General features: G+C 41.0%; 2 protein-coding genes across 2 annotated transcripts in view; both read right to left on the reverse strand.

Moving 5' to 3' along the window:
* ttll12 (tubulin tyrosine ligase-like family, member 12) overlaps window positions 1-6,950 on the reverse strand; it is a 14,564-nt gene extending 7,614 nt beyond the window's left edge. The window contains exons 1-4 of the mRNA XM_031869841.1: window positions 6,538-6,950; window positions 5,646-5,809; window positions 2,811-3,009; window positions 1,665-1,824 (exon numbers count right to left, since the gene is read on the reverse strand). Coding sequence (XP_031725701.1) covers window positions 1,665-1,824; window positions 2,811-3,009; window positions 5,646-5,809; window positions 6,538-6,657 — 643 coding nt within the window. The 5' untranslated portion in view covers window positions 6,658-6,950. The remainder of the gene's footprint in view (window positions 1-1,664; window positions 1,825-2,810; window positions 3,010-5,645; window positions 5,810-6,537) is intronic.
* Window positions 6,951-7,419: 469 nt separating this feature from the next.
* Window positions 7,420-19,071, reverse strand: LOC116395777 (sorting nexin-4-like). The gene is made up of 14 exons (XM_031869882.1): window positions 18,799-19,071; window positions 18,246-18,370; window positions 17,943-18,081; window positions 17,159-17,308; window positions 14,682-14,729; window positions 14,539-14,594; window positions 14,020-14,092; window positions 13,549-13,610; window positions 12,946-13,011; window positions 12,704-12,793; window positions 11,183-11,282; window positions 10,910-11,055; window positions 9,575-9,689; window positions 7,420-9,485 (listed from the first exon to the last, which is right to left on the reverse strand). Exons 1-14 carry the CDS (start codon window positions 18,898-18,900, stop codon window positions 9,438-9,440), a joined length of 1,320 nt encoding a protein of 439 aa, XP_031725742.1. The 5' UTR covers window positions 18,901-19,071; the 3' UTR covers window positions 7,420-9,437.
* Window positions 19,072-19,500: the final 429 nt, after the last annotated feature.

A 19,500-nucleotide genomic window follows, 5' to 3' on the forward strand; every position in this document is an offset into this window, starting at 1 on the left:
CACTTAAATGTTTCAGATCATCAAACAAATTTAAATATTAGACAAAGATAACACAAGTAAACACAAAATGCAGTTTTTAAATGAAGGTTTTTATTATTAAGGGGGAAAAAAATCCAAACCTACATGGCCCTGTGTGAAAAAGTGATTGCCCCCCCTGTTAAAACATAAATTAACTGTGGTTTATCACATCTTTGGAAAGCTGAGTTCAATTTCTCTAGCCACACCCAGGCCTGATTACTGCCACACCTGTTCTCAATAAAGAAATCACTTAAATAGGACCTGCCTGACAAAGTGAGGTAGACCAAAAGATCCTCAAAAGCTAGACATCATGCTGCGATCCAAAGAAATTCAGGAACAAATGAGAAACAAAGTAATTGAGATCTATCAGTCTGGAAAAGGTTACAAAGCCATTTCTAAAGCTTTGGGACTCCAGCGAACCACAGTGAGAGCCATTATCCACAAATGGCGAAAACATGGAACAGTGGTGAACCTTCCCAGGAGTGGCCGGCCGACCAAAATTACCCCAAGAGCGCAGCGACGACTCATCCAAGAGGTCACAAAAGACCCCAGAACAACATCCAAAGAACTGCAGGCCTCACTTGCCTCAATTAAGGTCAGTGTTCATGACTCCACCATAAGAAAGAGACTGGGCAAAAATGGCCTGCATGGTGGAGTTCCAAGACGAAAACCACTGCTGAGCAAAAAGAACATAAAGGCTCGTCTCAGTTTTGCCAGAAAACATCTTGATGATCCCCAAGACTTTTGGGAAAATACTCTGTGGACTGACGAGACAAAAGTTGAACTTTTTGGAAGGAGTATGTCCAATTACATCTGGCGTAAAAGTAACACGGCATTTCAGAAAAGGAACATCATACCAACAGTAAAATATGGTGGTGGTAGTGTGATGGTCTGGGGCTGTTTTGCTGCTTCAGGACCTGGAAGACTTGCTGTGGTAAGTGGAACCATGAATTCTGCTGTCTACCAAAAAATCCTGAAGGAGAATGTCCGGCCATCTGTTCGTGACCTCAAGCTGAAGCGCACTTGGGTTCTGCAGCAGGAAAATGATCCAAAACACACCAGCAAGTCCACCTCTGAATGGCTTAAGAAAAACAAAATGAAGACTTTGGAGTGGCCTAGTCAAAGTCCCGACCTGAATCCGATTGAGATGCTGTGGCATGACCTTAAAAAGGCGGTTCATGCTCGAAAACCCTCCAATGTGGCTGAATTACAACAATTCTGCAAAGATGAGTGGGCCAAAATTCCTCTACAGCGCTGTAAAAGACTCATTGCCAGTTATCGCAAACGCTTGATTGCAGTTGTTGCTGCTAAGGGTGGCCCAACCAGTTATTAGGTTTAGGGGGCAATCACTTTTTCACACAGGGCCATGTAGGTTTGGATTTTTTTTCCCCCTTAATAATAATAACCTTCATTTAAAAACTGCATTTTGTGTTTACTTGTATTATCTTTGTCTAATATTTAAATTGGTTTGATGATCTGAAACATTTAAGTGTGACAAACATGCAAAAAAATAAGAAATCAGGAAGGGGGTAAACACTTTTTCACACAACTGTACACATATACACATACATATATATACACATATACACATACATACATACGTGTGTGTGTGTATGTGTATAGTGTGGTGTGGTGTGCGTTCTCACCTCTGCCCTGCAGGTCCTGCAGGGGCCAGAGCACAGAGTAGGCCAGCCCGCCCTGAACGTAGAAGAAGGGAGCCATGCTGCAGCTGGGCCGGTCGGAGTGCTGCACCCGTGAGCCAAACTCATCCATGATGTACCACACCGGTACTTTATCCTCGGGAGACTGTGCGGGAAAACACAGCAGGACGACAAGAGTAAGGAGGAGGAGGACAGAGAGGCTAATGTGTTTTTACGTCTGCAATTGTGCTATCGGCTGAGAACTAAAGCCCAATCTCACTGTCTCACTACTGATACGTCTACCTACTGATACGTCTAACGGCTGCTGGTTCAACGGTTTCACATAAGTATGTCGTCAGCTTTATTATGAAAAGTGTGACAGTAACCGAGCAAACTTCTTTGTGGTGAGGTGGTAGCCACCTAAAATGGCAGAGACCCACCCCACCAAAAACCTGCCTCTCTCTTCAGTTCCCTGGAGAGTTCAACTAATCAGTTAATGAATTAACTAACTAATTGTAGATTAAACATCGTTGCAACATTGTGAAACTGTGGTGAACTACAGGTGAGCAAACACCTGTAGACACCCAGCCTTCAGCGGAAACAGCAAGTAGAGCGTTCTGTGGTTTTTACACCTGAAGACAAAACAATTGTGACCTTTACAACCTTTAGTCTTCATCGTGAGTGGTATTGTAAAGAATCATTTTTTCTATTTTTAGTAATATAATTGATCTTTTAGAAAAGTAGTATCAATCATCCTCTTTTATAAGTTCACATGATTTCTCTTCATTTGTTGAGTGGCAAATCATTTAGTCTCAGATATGATTTGATTCCTCATAAATAATAAACCTATCTGTGTTCACTTCATGGTGAACGTGAAGATTATAAGATAGCCGTGTTGTTTTCACCGGCTCTCCGAGTTTCAGCAGTTTGGTCGAAATTTGCGTATTCTTTTTTTTTTTTTGCGCTTTTACTGCAATCCTCATCCTGGCATGTAAAAGCAGTGTAATGGTAGACTTGCATAGTGGCTGTCTAATCTATCTGGTAGAGTAAATAATGTCATGCAGGGACACACCATGGCCCCTGTGGGACCGCCACAGTAGAAGGAAGTGTGGTAAGCGAGAATGAGAGGGTGGATCAGGTTTTCTGACGTACCCCCTGGGAGAGTTCATAAGTCTGGTTGTACTTCCACATGCGCTCCATCACCAGCTCCACCGTGTCCGGGTCAGGGGCCTCGCCGTGGAAGTCCACCCCCATGAGGTCGGCCATTCTGGGCAGCAGGCCGGGGAACTGCTCCAGCTGCTGACGGGCGTGGTCCACGCGGTACGTCCAGGCGTGATCCACCAGGTAGACACTGGTAGTGGAACATGGACCGAAGCTCAGGTCAGCAGCTCATTGTAAAAACTAAATTTAAGGTGCATTTTTTAATTCAAATTAATATATAAATGTCCATCAGATGCAAATTTGCAACAGTGGCAACACTATTTCAACAAAAGGTTTGAATAGATCCTCGCAGGCAGAGGACCAATGACCAGGATCCTATTGACCCAGAGCAGAGTCTGGCAGTCATATAACCTCACCTACTGAAAGGTAATTTATTGAGTTTCCTTTGAGCAAAATGCTCAGAGTGAATTAGAAATATTCCCTATGTCTGTATGTCTAGGGCTTTTATTGTGAAAGTTAATAGTAGAAGTGGATCTAGTCTGTGCTGCCTTTGTGAAGGTTAAAATGAGTAATAAAGTTTGACTTCTTGGTTCAGACTACAGAGCTGTGTTGTTATACAATATAAGTGTACTTATTGAACATGTTCGTTCTGCACAACATGACTGGTTTTTATTCGCGGTGCAAAAACTCGGAAAACTTGCTCCAGAAAAATATTACATAGCTTTTTTCCACGCTTAGTGTTCTTGTGTTAAAGTACACATGACAAAAACGATTAATCGGTCTGTAACAATTATTGATTATGGAGCTCCAAAGTGTGCATTTTTTAATAAATATCTAAAAACGAAGTAATCACTTAAAAAGGAATAATTCATTTTTAAAAAATGTTATTTCATCCTTCTAATTTTCCTTATAACTGCAGGACTCATTTTTTATTTCAAAATTCTTCTTTTAAAAGTCAGCATTTATTTGATATTGGAATTTTTACCCAATAACAATTTCACACTGTTTTATATTTCATATCTCACTTTTCTTGACAGTTACCGCCCTCTCACCTTTCGGCCAATCACAATCCCCATGTTTCTTCAGCTAGCAGCCTGTTGCCAGGCGTACAATAATGATCGTATTTGTACAATAATTTCGCCCTCTGTATGATGTAGGTCAATAAAGCCATAATGTACAACAATTTCACCATTTTGTGGCACTGTAATGGTAAAATGTGCATTTGAACTTTGTGTCCTCGATGTGAACTCGAAAACTTACGTGTCATCTATTAAGGAAAATGGCTACTGAAAAAGTAGCAAAACTACTTGCAGAGTGTTCTTTACATGGAGTAAAGAAAGTGCAGACTAAGCAGTAATCAGAACTGGTGGTTGAAAACACCTCATGTCACCTTGAATGTATCAAAGCTGTGAAAAGTCAGCTGGATGCAGCAGATAAGCCCTCGTGGGTGCTGCACTTTGAATCTAACTTGTTGCTGTATAAATAAAGGAGCCTGTGTGTTACTTATTTTGAAGCATTCACACAGTCTACTGAATACGTAGCTGATGTGCTTTCTTCCCTCTTGCAAGAGAATAAACGGAAAAAAACAACTTTGAATCTTCTGAAGACTTCATTGTTGTTTTGTGAACAAAACTCTCTTCTCCCGATTAACTCAGAAATCTTCCACAACAGCGCTTAGTTAGAATTAGTAGTTGGTTTTAGTCAGTTTTATTTCAATTTGTTTCCCCGATAGCAAAATATGGATTCTACGTCTGTGTTTACACATCTCTTCTCACGAGAGGTCTTTCCAGCCAATTAGGCTCTGTGTAGGCTACGCTGTTGATGAATGTCACACACCAGCATGGCTGTCGTCATTTTTAAAAGGAGGTTTACACCAGAGTTAGCTAAACTTCAGCACTCATGTGAAATGATGGTAGAGATTGAGAAAATGAGTTTAAATACACGTTGCATAAATTTACACCGTCTCTTCTCGTGGTTATGATTTGCATGCGATGATATTCCTCAAAAGCTGACAATTTTAAGCCTCTGGTACGACAGTTTACCATTTCCTGAAAGGAGGGAGGGCGGTGACAACACCACTGTCATGGAAAGAGACATTATGTATTACAAAGTGATATTATGAAATTAAATGTCATTTATGAAAAGTGACATTGTGAAATAAAACTTGACATGAAATGTGTAATCTGGGGAAATGTTTTGAAATGAAAAAGGGAATGAAAAACAAAATGTCTATAATTAAATAAAAAATATCATTTTTTTCTATTAAGTTATTATGATTCGCTTTATAACATTACAATACAGTCATTTAGCAGATGCTTTTATCCAAAGCGACTTACAATTCAGATCCCATCACAGCTACGGGAGCAATTTTGGGGTTAAGTGTCTTGCTCAAGGACACAGTGACATGCAACTAGCCTCTGATTGAAGGATGGCCCTGCTCTCCACTTAGCCACAGTTGCCCAACAGCCTTCCTGAAGTGTGTAGAGTAGGCAATGCAACAGCCTCCACGGGTCCATCTCCCTTTGAATATCACTTTAGCACCGATGTTTTACTTTCAAAGTTTATTGTTGTAATATGTTGTGTGCTTTGTTCTATGTATTTAGTTTTTAAATTGTAAAGTGTATTGGACCATGCTGCATGGTGAATCTCCATTTTAAATAAAATTTATTGATCGAATGATGAAATAACATTTCACAATAATAATGATATACTCATATTGTTATATACTCAATTTATTCATGATTATTTATGTTTTTTTCATTGATTAAATAAAATACTGTTAAATCCTTTGGTCAAGGGGGGTTGTCTGGCCGATGGCGCCCTCACCTGGTCGGCTCGGAGACCTGCAGCCCACTCTCTTGGGTCACAACCACTTTACAGCGGAACACTGCTCCAGGATTGTCCTTCTTCCTCTCCTCATCCTCTCCACCTTCCTCGTCTTCTTCTTGTTGGAAATGCCCGATTCCAAAAACTTCCCCAGCATCGTAAATCTAGTGCATGCAACAACAATATTCATGTTTTCATCATGTCACCACCAAAAACCATTAGAGAATTTGTCAATTTTAAAGTTAGATTTCTTCTCATCTTCAGCACTCCTAAACGAGTTTAACACATTGTTAGTTCCACTCTTCAACCTCGGCATACATCAAATACCGCAAGTAGCACTTATTTAAAATTTCAAAGTTTCTTCCCATCCAATTATTGAACACGTAACGATACAAAACGCATACACACATCACAACGTGGCAATAGGAGGTGCAGATGGAAAGTTCATTAAACAACAGACCGATTAGTGGCTACAATACATCCCGAGTTGAACCCAGGAACATATACATTTGGTAAAGTTTTAGCCATGTTTTATCCGATGCGTGTGTTTGCAAACAATGAAGCAAAAGTGTAACTGTCTCTTTTAAGGCGAGATTGCTTCCCTTAGCAGATGTAAGCTAGTGAAGCTACCATCGCAGATATTAGCCGGGTGTCAGCGTAACTTAAGATAAGGTGGTGCTTATTTTAGATAAAAGGATATCATCTGTCATGGCCTTATTTTCCTCTGAACTGCCGTTGTTCAATCTAGTTGAAAAGACGGACAGTATGACAAAATGTATATTTCTGTTTAACTGCGGTGTGTTAAACGGCTGAACTACAGTCATTAAACCATAAGAGTGACTTTTTCTCACAGCTCAACGTGTGACAGGGTGCAGTTTGCCGGGTGACAGACCTCGTTGGTGATTTTGTGATGGAGGCTCCTCCAGTAGATTGTGGGGATCCTTGAGGACTGCAGGGCCCCGGCGTGGAGAGCCACAAACACGTTGAACTCCTTGTCCTCGTCTCCATTCATAATTAGAGAGTTTGTTGATATTACTTCAGTCTGATACCACGCAGGTGGGGTGCTGTGCAAACCCGGAAGAGGTTTGACTGCTGGGGCAGCAGTGCATTGTGGGTTTTAAAGGTCGCTTGTACTTTCTGGCCCAATTCCAGTAGGCTCGTTTGAGATGAGCTGCTTCTCGCCTGGAAAGTAGACGAGAGCAGGCAGCAGCAGCAGGGGGCACAAAAAACTGAGGTCAAATAGGACAGTTTTCAGCCGCCTTCAAAGAATAAACCGGAAGTCAAATAAACAGTCACTTCCTGTTAGATCCAATCTGTAGGCTACTTGTAGTTTACAGACCTCGTTAGGATTTATCCATGTGTTTGTAAATATATATTGATGTGGAAACTTGAGTTATGTCTGTCTGTGAAACACCTTGATGTTTGTTTTGATATGTGTTCTATAAATAAGCTTTATTATTATCAACCACACAAGATTTTTTAGGTTTTTAGATTAAATCTTTGTTGCACAACATGATCTCAAAGCCAACAATCAAGCGTTAAATATTACAATTACAAAGAAAATATATTTAAATATTTAAATATTTTCTACAAAACGTGGTGAGTGTTGTACTGTACTGATGTGTGTATTTGTGTCAAATTATGTCTTCTATATGTAATATTAGAATTAAGATTAAGATCAGACTATTTCTGGATTATAAAAAATTAATTTGTATTTCTTTGTCAATGTTGTGTATTCTAAGTACACAAGAAAAATTACATACAAATACTGTCGTGTGGTGTGACACATTTTTATTTAAATAAATAGAACAATCAATAGCAATACATCCAAATCAAGCATTCAAATTTAAAATATAAAAGGGCATGGACAAATGGAGTTATGAAAATGTCATTAATGCACACAAAGCTTATTGCTGGCACGCCTCCCAAACAGAAAATAAAATGTTAATGAAACAGGTGGAACATGTAAGACAGGTCAATAAATGGAGGTTAAATTCAATGAAAGTGAACTAAAAATCTTAGACTGAGTATCATGACTCTTACGTGCAGCATACTGGACAGCACCACATGGAACCAACATCTTACAGCCTCCTCACTTTGATAGATGTATTCATGTAAGCAAGTAGCTCACGGCAGAGGGAAGTGGAGGAAATGTAATGCAATTTAGATGATGTTTTTAAAAAAAAAAATCAGATTAATATTTAGGCAGCTCAAGTCACTTTCACACCTGTAGCTCAGCTTTCATTCAATTCATTGCTGTCTTTTAGTTCTGGTCAAATTCCACACTCACTCATCACAATAAACCAAGACAAGTAAACATGAACTCTTATGGACTGCAAGACATTCTCGTGACGGCTCACCAAGAAATAATGGATTTATGAGCATTACTAGTCCAGAGTGCAATGCGACCTTATACGTCATGAACATTGTCAAAGGAGTAGAAAGAGGACAAAAAAGAGGCATCTTGCAATTTGATATTATGGGGGGACAGCACTGCATGTTAGCTAATGAAGAACTGATAAAATACGCAACACGCCTCTGGGTCCGGCTTCACAAAGATATTTCAGACTGCTCTGTATTGTTAGGCCAGTCTTAGTTTTGCTCTTAATAGTCTGATACACAAAAAAACATTTCATAATAAAACAGTGACAGATTTTAAGTGTAAGTAGTAAGCGAAAGCTGCGCTCAGACTACAGGAGTTCTGGGCCGGTTTACCCGTCCCAACAATCAGAAGACAAATCTGGTCTGGGACTTTAATTGGTCTTGACGTTCGCCACAGATTATCAGGTAATGTTGGGGGTTCCAGATCTAGTCTTAAACCTCCTGAACGGGGCCGACGTGATCATTTGAAACATGTTTGATATTTAGGAGTTAAAATCTGGATGATTATGTCTGTAGAAGCCATTTTGCATGTTTACGTATATATATATATATAAAAAAGTCAGCTGTATGTCAATAGTTGTAGCTGTATAGACCACAACATTTTGACCACTAGATGGTAGTATGTCCTAGTCTATGAGGTGACACTGGTCAGGTGTTTTATCTGTTTAACAGCAGATCATCTGGATTACTTCACGTTCATGTTCATCTCTTCACTTCAGCGTTGGCTGTATTTCTGTCTGTAAGAATTGTTGAAGTCCCTCTTTTAAGGAGAGAGAAAATGGTCTTGGTTAAATATTGATAAAGTCAACCCTGGTCTCCGGTGTCCCAGTCATGTGCTTTGCGTGATCCTCCACCTCCCTGAGCCGTATCACTCCACAAAAGATTAAAGGGAGCGTTCACTCCAAAATTACACATTTTTCCTCTCACCTGTAGTTCTATTTATCAATCTACTTGTGTGTTGAGTGTTGGAGATATCGGTCTGCCTTCTCTTCAGTATAATAGAACTAGATGGCACTGAATACATTTGAAAAAGTCAACATCTCTTCCCAGAAATCACCACCTCGGTTACTCAAGATAATCCACAGACTTTGTTGTGAGCAGTTTCATGGAGGTTTTCATGTTTCTCTGCCTTCTCTCGGCAACTCACACCAAAACTATCTAGATTGATAAATAGCACTACAGGTGAGAGGAACATAAATATGTCTTATTCATTTTGGGGTGAACTTTCCCTTTAACAGTGAAAGCAAATCCCTACTTTTTGTGTACTTAAAACTACATTATCTTTATATGCAATGTTGTTACTTTGCTACGGTTGTTTTAAAACCTCAACCAGCAGACATTAGCATCATTTCCCAGCATTCCCAACTGAGCATCACTGAGGGTGAAAATCCTTTGAATATGGCTTCAACTTTACATCTTGAGGAAACATTCTTTGGCATTGCTCCACATTTGTATTCCCTAAAGGAAGAGAGAAGAAACACTTGATCATGAACATGAACACTAGAGTTGTCCTGTCACCTTCCCATAGCTGATGCGCTGTTCTGTACCTTTTTGCACATGCTGATTTGCATGACGGCATAGTTGATGAGCGCTTCTCGCAGATCTTTGTCTTTCTGCTCCTTAAAGCGCTGCATATCCACCCACGCCCTTTCAACGTGCTCTCTAAAGGGAAACACGCCAAATAAAGCACACACACGAAATGGGAAAATCTAATCATCTATAACCATTGACATGGACAGGACATGTGCTTTTTAGATGTCAGAAAAACCCTTTAGGCTGCAGTAAAGGGATATTTTGGATGTTTAGAAGTGTGGTTGTATGAGGTACTTCTCATACAATAATGATATGGTAATGATAAATGGTAAATGATAAACCTCACAATGATTCATGGTTAATGGTCTTGTACTTGAATAGCACTTTTCTAGTCTTCCGACTCAAAGTCAGTGTATAGTTTGGAGAAACTGACAGACAGTCACGTATTGTGTGAAAGCTCAAAAAAAATATTGACCTGCGAAGTAATCGCACCAATAATGTTGTCGTTGTTTTTGTCATGAGTAGCACAGCGAAAAAACAACGGGGTTTTTTTCCAGATGGAGATCGATTTCCCGGAGCTTTCACACCACTAATAAAAGGTGTCAACCTATCACGTTGCTAGGAATGGACATATTCAAAACACGGAGGCTCTGTGCTCCGAAACCTAGACGGTAAACTTCATTACTCCTTTCAGCCTTGACAAAGTAAGCACAGACCAGATCCACTGCTTCTGTTCTTACCTTTCACAATAAAAGCCCTAGACATATACACTGTGTAACTGTTGACCAGGGGAAACTCGAATTCACTCAGAGCATTTCGCTAAAAGGAAACTCAATATAATAGCTTAGAGTAACTTCTACCCAGGCACTGCTCTGGGTAGAAAGGATTCAAGTATTTGTTCCTCTGACTCAGCTAAATTGTCGCAAATTTGCATCGCTGCCAGTGTGATTAGTTTTGATGCAAACTATTCACAGGCAAGTATTTTTGCATTTTTGTTTTGTTTAATGGCCACGTCCCCGGTGTGTAAAGGCCTTAACAGGTTAAAAAAAACAAAGTCACGCAATAACACAAACAAACTAACCAACTGAGGCAAAGATAGTCCAGCAACTCCTGTGTTCTATGAGGTAACATAACTGTTTCTGTCAAGGAGTCTGGTTGCTTTGAAGAGTGAGCTATACCGAGCAAGGTAAAGTGGTGAAAATATTCTAAATATAGAGTACACCTAAACTAATATAGATTTTTTTAGCTGTCTAAAATACGTCCACAGCAGTACATTGCTTGGTAATACACTGACTACAAGTCACTTCTAAACATCAGATCGACCCCTTTAAGCAGTATCCATGACTCACTCGCACTCAACCGTCTTCTCCTTGACGGTCTCTTCCCCCTCTGCGATCAGCTCCTCCAGCAGCTTCAGCCTGGCCTCCCTCTGCTCAGGGGCCTCTTGGCCAAAAAGCTTGTTGGTCATGCCTTTGAAGGAGAACGTCCGCACAATCTAAGGAAGGTGTGAACACAGGAAACCACAACGGTCTGGAAGTTGTCTTGCCTCGGTTTGACATGACAAAAGCAGCCATCCCTGCTTCAGAGTGAAGGATTACATATATGACATGAGTATAGTGTACCCCGGTAGCTAGCTCCTCCTGTTGCTGCTTCTTGGAGATGAGGTCTTGGGAGGCCATCTCAAGCTCAAACTGGGTCAGCTCGTGTTTCCTGCACACGGCCCTGCCAAAGAAAGCATGCTACATAATGTCATGCACACTTTAACATAGTAGAGGAACACAGAGTGCCAATATCCAGAGAACACAGATGTGTTTTGCGTTGCAAAATTCCAGGAATATTCAAGACGTTTTACAAAATGTTAACGTCACCTTAATATTTGTGGAATTCTGATATTTTAGCAGATCCAGGCATATTGGTATTAGCTCAAATAAAGCCGATCAAATTCTGATCCTTACTTTACTGAACTTTACTACAGTTGGAATCTACAGTGCAAGCATTCTGCTGTACGTTGGGTGAGAATTAAGAGTGTGTTGTTGTGAAAAATTCAATGAGCGCACTGGTGACTCTCAGTTTAGACAGTAAAGTTGCCAAAATGCACAGATTCGCTTTGCTCTATTATTATTCTCTAAATAAAACGCTAAATGTCTAAATTCTCTAAATATAATGCTCTCTAATGATTATTAGCAGAGAGCAATGTACAAGGCATTCATGTAGAAGCGGATTCGTTGTAGACTACGTGAGTAACTTGATATCAGACCTTAATAAACTAGCTTGTTGTCTGTACTCAGCCAAAGATGTTTTGTGAGGGTAGGACCCTCCAGTCTGTAACACCACTGTACAACCGGGGGTGGACTGTGGAGGGTGAACAGAGTGAGACGTCTTCTCTACAGCGGATCGCGTCACATCATGTTTCATCTAAAAATTCTGTGCGTGTATATATTGCCTCCACACGGCACGCGGCGAGCTGTCAGTGCTAACAGTGTTTACCTGAGGGGGAACCAGCCAGCCCGGCTGTGTCAACAAAGCACAGAGACGCTCTGATTACGGGAGACATTACTCCTCTATATAAAGATACAGTGGAGTAATAGTTATTTTATGCTATATTAAAGCTCTGAATATTGTATAGAGAACCTTTAACTTAATGTAGGTATCGGATTGGACTGGTATCAGCGGTTATACAACATTAAAGGACTTGTGTGGTATCAGTATAATATTACAGGGACTGTGTGTACACACTGTCTAAAGTCTCTCCACCCACATGAGGATCACCACACCCAGTGTGGATCAGCGCAAGTGGGAGAACATAAACCAGTACGGGATTACCAGTTTACTCCCATGAAACTAGAAGCCTTTGTTTTTGCGTGTTGGCTTTTTTGCTCGTCGATTTCAGTTCTTTGGGGCAAATTATTTCAAATTTCCTTGCCAACGTCTTTCCTCCAGTTGCTCACAGGAATGCTCTAAGGAATCTCAGCAACTATGTGGCGACATAAACATCTGAACTCTCCTTTCTTAAAGAGTGTGGTTAGAGGGCCTTAAACAAGTATGTATCAAGTACTGTCTCAGGCTTCAACTGGGGACATTATAATGTTCACGGAGCCACCATGTCTTTAAAATCTTGTGTGAAGATAAAAAGTGTGTCTTACCTCAGAGCTTCAGCATAGAAAAGATATTCTTTCAGTTGGTCTGCGTAATGTTCCTCCTCTTCTAAGATATCATCTATTGAGGCTGCATATCTACAGGTCAGTGACAAAAAACAACATCTGCATTAACAAGCGACACAGTTGGCAGTGGCAGTACCAATCCTGCAGTACGTGTTAAATGTATGTGTTAGATTGCACAAAACCATGATCACAGAGACAGATGGGATTATGCGTCAAATACTCACGCATCCATGTGATGACCTGCACTTTGCAGTCCATCTCCCATCTCTCTCTCTATGGCGCTCCACTCGCTGCAGTGAACACACAGAGGAGACGCTGTCACACACACACACACACACACTGCTGCATTTGAGAAAATATTATCTTGAAAAGGTAGCTGTAAGCCTACTATATAGAGGTGGCGATCTTAAACTTGCTGCTAAAGCAACATGAAGCTTTTAGGATAAAGAGATAATAATGAGTTCATATTTTTGGCCTATGTTGCTGTGATGTGATATGATACTTAACTGATTTGATTGATTGAGTGAGGTCAGTTTGTAGTGTGAACTGTGTCCACATGGGTCCACCAACCTATTTAAGATATTCTCTCCTTTAGTCTGGTAAAATAACCTGATGTACCAAAACCTTGTTAATATAAAATATCTCTGACTGACAGTGTGCTGTATTCCTTTTGTTCTATAGCAATATAAGTTATTCTTCGACGACGCCTATCGACCTAACAGTGCACACCAAGATTTGACTTGACAATGGGACATTGGAAACAATAAACATGAATCAGCAATTCTGATCCTCTGTTGGTCATTTTTTAAAGATGTGCTTTAAAAAACCTGAAGACTCTTCCGTAGTTCCCGTGGACCTTGTAAACACCGTAGAGACGATCTGCCACCCTCTAGAAGAGACACAGAAAATACATGACAGCAAGTGTTCAACCTATTAAAAAGTATAGCGAATATTTCTTGATGGAATTCAGATTTCCAGCCTGAGAAGCCAAGCGGGTGTCAGGAGTGTTTTCTTTTATATACCGTATAAAAAATAACTGCACTAATAGACATCTCCATGGAAATATGCAAATTAAGCATTATCTAATGAATTTAGTAACCTTTGGTGATTTTAAGGGAAATCCACAAACGCAAATAGACAATGTCGTAAAATGTTTTAGACAATGAATGTTTCTTTCCAGTAGTCTGAACCGACAATCTCTAAATTGATCAGTGTATGAAAAACAACGTTTTTTGCTTGTGGCGTCTACTCTTTTAGATGTGAAGCATGAAGGAAGAGAGAGAGGTATAGAGACTTACTGCTCGTGCTCGGAGCAGCTGAGATGTGTGAGACTGCAGCTCATCGCTGTAGTGTTTCATCTCCATGAAGCGTCTGAGAACGAGGACATGTACAAGAGACGGTGATTACAATTCCCTTACCTTCTTTCTACCTAGATATGTATTTTTTCATAAGTTGACTTTTTCTTTTCAGCCGATTGTAACAGTATTTATTATTATTTTAATAATCAATTAATCATTAAAAGGTGCTCTTGCTTGCGCTTGGTATTTTTTTATTATATATATATGTTTATTGATGTTTAATTGAATCAAGAAAATAATAATAATAATTGATAATGACAATAGTTGTTAGTTGCTGCCCTAAATTGATCCACACTGGGTGGAGCACATTTCAGGAACTGGAAAATAATCTTATTACATCAAGTCAGCTTTGATAAACACACAGCTCCAACTCTCAAAAACAAGGGATGAATTATTTTGACATTAAACTTTTGACCAGTTGAGCCCTTCTTCCATGGTGTGTCAGAAACACTAACTTACTTGTCTGGATTTCTCACCCTGAAGGTGGCACTGAGAGCTCTCAGTCTGGAATCTGCCTGAAAGAGAAGGAACAGGAGGTGGTCAAGCTCTGTCAGCACAGAACATCTTTGTATGGAGAGATAGATAGATATTCCACAGATTACCTTTGCCTGAAATCCTGTCTCATACACCACTTCCTTCCAGCCGTGTTCCTGCCACACACACCGTGAAAAAAAGTTATTCAATGAGCCACTGATCCGTATTGATGATCACTTGACTGTAGGGCGGTCAAAACTTGCCCAGGACGACGTTTGGATATTCATTCTAAAAATGCTTTTGCACATTATGTGTTAGGATCCCGGTCTGACCTAGTGTGTGCTCCTCTGTTTTTTCCCCTGTCAGTTTTGTTATTTGAAGGCCATGTGCTTATGTTTTGTTTTTGTGTCATCCTATAGTTTTCCACCCCCGAGTTCCGTCTCCAACCACGCCCCTCTCCCCAGGCTCAGCTGTGGGGAGTTCCAGTGATCATCTCCGACGGACTTAAATACCCCAGCTGTCCTCCGGCGCGTTGTCAGTCCGGTTCTAGTCCACGTAAGTCTGAACAGCGTTTTCAGTGAAGATTTATGTCTAACCTTTCTGGCTGTCTGCAGCACTCCTGCGTAATACCACGGAGTACACCGGTCGGGGCCGTTTTGTTTCCTTCTTGGACCCTTTTCCAGCCGTGAGTTCGGTGGAGCTTCCCTCCCGACACCGGAGGCTGCATCATCCTTCCTCGGTTGAGTTTCCCTCCCGACTCAGGGAGAACTAAGAAGAGGCTTTGGCCTCTGGACACGGTGCCGTAGTTTATTTGTGTATTGTTTTCTGTTTAAATCTCCACATATATAATAAAGACCTTGGTTGGATTAAATCTGCTGTGTGAGCATGCGTTTGGGTCCATCTACTACACCACCACATAACATTATGTTCATGACACCGTGTCTTACTGGCCTCCAGTGAACTATGCACTGTGTAGAGCCGTTTTGAACTTTTATCAGAGATCCTGATCCTATGGCCCAATCCCTTTGAGGGGCGCTCCTGCAAAGTCCGTGAGGATTTAGAGCTGTCCCACTGTCAAATCCTCGACTGTTTGGGGGCTTTCTTGCAGATATTTTGAGCCCTTTATGAAGACTTTCTGTAAGTCTGCATATTTTACCCAAGGGAATTACCCACAATTCATTGCAATGTGATGTTAAACATGGGGTAACCAGGGGAAGCCTGGAGGCGTAAAAAAAAAAAAAGGTAAACAAAGAACTGCAGATGTGTTCAGCCTGTCATATTAAGTCTACACAAACATTAAGGATTCACGATGATAGATAAAATCACAGGAATGCAAGCAGAGACGATATCACACAACTTTATTCATCAAACATTTGACTATTACTTCTCATACCGTGAGCCTGGAAGATGTTCAAATCAGGCAGTAAAAAGTATACAACATGCTCAATAACTCCAGCGACAAATAAAGCTCTAGTGTAAGTTCAGACAGGAAGACTATACTCTTGCATGCCTAAGTCCGTAGTTTATTTACCATACATCTGCCATCACTCCTCATGCAGGCACACTCATTATATCCTTGCTGTCATTCATGATCAGCTGTTGAGATCAGCTGGTCTCTCTAGCCAATAGCACAACGCCACAAGGACATCGTTAGCCTATCATCTTGCCGCTGTCTCTCTTAAATATGATTGTCTCTCTACCTTCAGTACGTTCAAGCTGCTGTTACGCAACCCTCCACCTCCCCATCTCTGCCAAATCTTTGCAGCTTCATCATTCTATCAACCTCATCAGCCACCATCACCACCATTGTCTGGACTCCACGGGGGGATTTGTATTGTTGCCAGGGCAATCACAACTTGATCACAAGAATTTCTGTGTAACTCATTAACGCAGCATCTGTCATAATAAATGTTAACTAGTAATCATTCACTTGTCTCTCCTGATTGAACTGTACATGTTTAAGACTTTTACTGAAACTTTAGCTCAATGTCAACAACAGCAACTACTGCCATTACACTGCTCTAGAACGACTGCCTTACACACATGTGCAGTGGTTAACTAAGCACCTAACACATCCGCAAATGTACATACCATATTATGATGTTATGGTAACGTGACATGTTGAAGTAAAGTGCTCAAGCTCACACATAACTATTTACCAGGTGAGTCAGTTCAGTCTCTGAGGGTTCAGGGTTTAAGGCCTTAGGGAGGACACTGGGATTGGGCCTATTTATTTCTGTCACTCCCTTTAAAAAGTGCTGCAATGGATGAGGAACCCTAAATAGGGTGGCAGCTAGCTGCAGGGAGATCGGCCGGAAGTTTCCTTCTTGTTGTATATATCACAATATAAAACAAGTGTTTTCTGTTTAAAAAGTACAAGCATCAAGCTCAGCTTGACCTAACATTACATTTAATTTTCAACTACTGAAAGTGACGTTGTGTGACTCTCCTCATGCATGAGGCAGACAGACAGTGCTGATTCTTTTTCACAATCGAATATTGATTTTCGTATTTGAACATCTGTTTTGTTTTTACTATTCGAATATGTATTTAACTTTTGACCATTGACAGCCCTGCTTGACTGAGCTGGAGCAGCAGCACGTACCTCAGTGAGGAAGTGGTGGAGGATCTTGTCATTGGAGAGGACTGGATGTGATGCAACACGAAGCAGGAAGTTCTCCAGCCCGACCCGGCGACGCTCCACAAAGTCTGGGTCCATGTTGTCTGCCGACAGCTTGTGCCACACGAACTCTGCCTGCAGGCAAGAGAACAGAGAGACTGCCTGCAATTCAACTTCTCGCTTGACATTGGTGCTTTTTCTTTACTTCAGTCGATCATTTTTTAAATGCATAGAGTTTAACCATTCTCCCTGTCTTCCACACTATAAGCCATTGAAATGACTAAAGCGTGTGCCGATTACTTCTATAAAAACCTCCAGAAAAGCCTTGGAGATAAGCCACTATTCTACCTTTACAAAATCATGGACCTGGCCTGGTGTTAGCCTTGCTTATTGATCTCATTATTAACACTAACTTTATTAGTCAAGGTCTTTTAATCAAGTTCCCTGTAACTTAAAACTAACTAGTCTATCATAGATGTTTTCATTTCCCACCCTAGTTGGCAGCTGTTTTCTATCCAACCTAATAACTCTGTGGCAGCTCGTTTCAAAATAAAAGGAGCAAACAAACAAGAAATCAAGCTCCATAATGGTTGATTTTGGAGGACTTAATTTACCAGAAGTTTGCCAGAAGCCATTGGTGGGTTCTCATCCAGTTTATTCTTGTACTGCCACATTATATTAGACGTTTCTTGAAGGACACAAAGCAAGGCCGCAATCCTCCGCGTGTCACTAAACAGGGGTTGGGAAAGCAGAGGGACACTGAACTCACCCTCTTCTCAGGCAGAGGGGGTACCACGATGTATGGATGAGTAACTAACAGGTAGTTCCGCAGCAGCTCAAATTCACTGTATCTCCTCCACAGGGAGTCCGGGGCCGGGTTGCGACCTTCGGCAACTGCATCCATTGGCCTTTAAGAGTCACAGGGGACAAAAAGTACACGTTGTTTTAGCACAGTGACAACATTCATGCACCGCAGAGCTATAACAATATGGAGTAAAGATATCGAACCATCTCAGCTCAAGCCACAGCACTTCCTGTCAAATAATAAAGAGGGGGGGGGGGCTTTTCTCACCGTGTTTCCACGAGGTACACAGTGAACGTCTCCTGCATGTTTACGGTGTTTTTGCCGTTCCTTCTCTCAGCCTCAGCAACACAGATCTCCATTGTGTGCAGGAGAGTGGAGCCCTCTTCCACCATCTGAACCGTCACATCACACAGCATCAGTACCAACCTCTATGAGACACTTGAGTCGTTGTTCCCACTAGTCTGCACATTCGTGTTTCACCTTTCTTTTGTAGAGTTAGGCTACTGACGTTAGCTAACAGCTGTCCACATGAACTATGAAACACAATTTATTAAGCAAGCTAATGTTAGCGTGAAAGTAACAGTAGACTGGGTGAGTCACACAGGAGCTCAGAGTCCATTGTGACGAAGACATTGAAACGGTTAAACATATTAACGTTCTCTGAATTGTGCCAAATCAATCAAGCATTCTTCCAGTTAGCTTGTAGCTATGAAACATTTAAGCTAGCTTTAAACTGAAGCTGTCACGTTAAAACAACGTCTATTTCCTCTAATGGCAAAACCAGTTTGACTAAAAGGGGAAGGGGAAGCTACTGTTTTACCGTGTTGTTCAGGCTGTTGTTCAGGCTGTTGCTCCCGTCTGCAACTGTGTGGTCTGGCTCATCGTCAGTGGCCAGCGACTCATCCCTCCCATCCTCCGCCATCCTCTTCCTTTCGGCTGATGTTTGTGGTGAGCATGCGCAAAACCTACCGTAACCCAACAGATGTGATGGATGAAATATTTTCAGAAAAACACATTAGACTAAAATGAATTGCTTAAGCACGTTAGATGGGGCTAAACAAAACAATGTGGGAAAGTACAATTTCCGGCATGGGACGCGCATCAACAGTACCTGTGCGTCATAGAGACGAATGACGCCATCAGTCCTTAAGGCATGGACACGTCGCTCCAATAATGTCAGAAGATATAGAAAACATTTTTGTGTCCAGAAGCTCACACAATCTGTATTCGGGTATACTTCAATGTGGCGATCTTTTAGATTTCAGTCCTGGTTGATTTAGAATATCTATTTGCGTACAAAAAAAAGTGTGCGAAAAATTGTGATTTAGTTTAACTCACAAAAACTGTAATACAGCCTCTTTGTGACTTACATAATTAATTAACGCCAGCAAAATATTTTAAACAAGAGAGACAGGTCATTTGAAGAAAAATGGCACAGACCCACACTTTGGAAATCCCTGGTTGTCTCCACAGAGTTGACACCATTCTCTGTCAGCACAAGGTCCTTAGCAGAAACATCGGA

The sequence above is a fragment of the Anarrhichthys ocellatus genome, unplaced genomic scaffold (genome assembly GCF_004355925.1).
Source record: "Anarrhichthys ocellatus isolate YVR2014 unplaced genomic scaffold, GSC_Weel_1.0 scaffold49, whole genome shotgun sequence".
NCBI classification, from domain to species: Eukaryota; Metazoa; Chordata; class Actinopteri; order Perciformes; family Anarhichadidae; genus Anarrhichthys; species Anarrhichthys ocellatus.

What these genes read in the sequence shown, in the direction of transcription:
- LOC116395777 (XM_031869882.1), bottom strand. Translation starts at nt 18,900, where the DNA reads ATGGCGGAGGATGGGAGGGATGAGTCGCTGGCCACTGACGATGAGCCA. An exon ending in TCCACCACTTCCTCACTGAG is followed by an intron (nt 14,730 to 17,158) that starts GTACGTGCTGCT and finishes TGTGTGTGGCAG; the next exon opens with GAACACGGCTGGAAGGAAGT. An exon ending in AGGAGGAGCTAGCTACCGGG is followed by an intron (nt 11,056 to 11,182) that starts GTACACTATACT and finishes CACCTTCCTTAG; the next exon opens with ATTGTGCGGACGTTCTCCTT.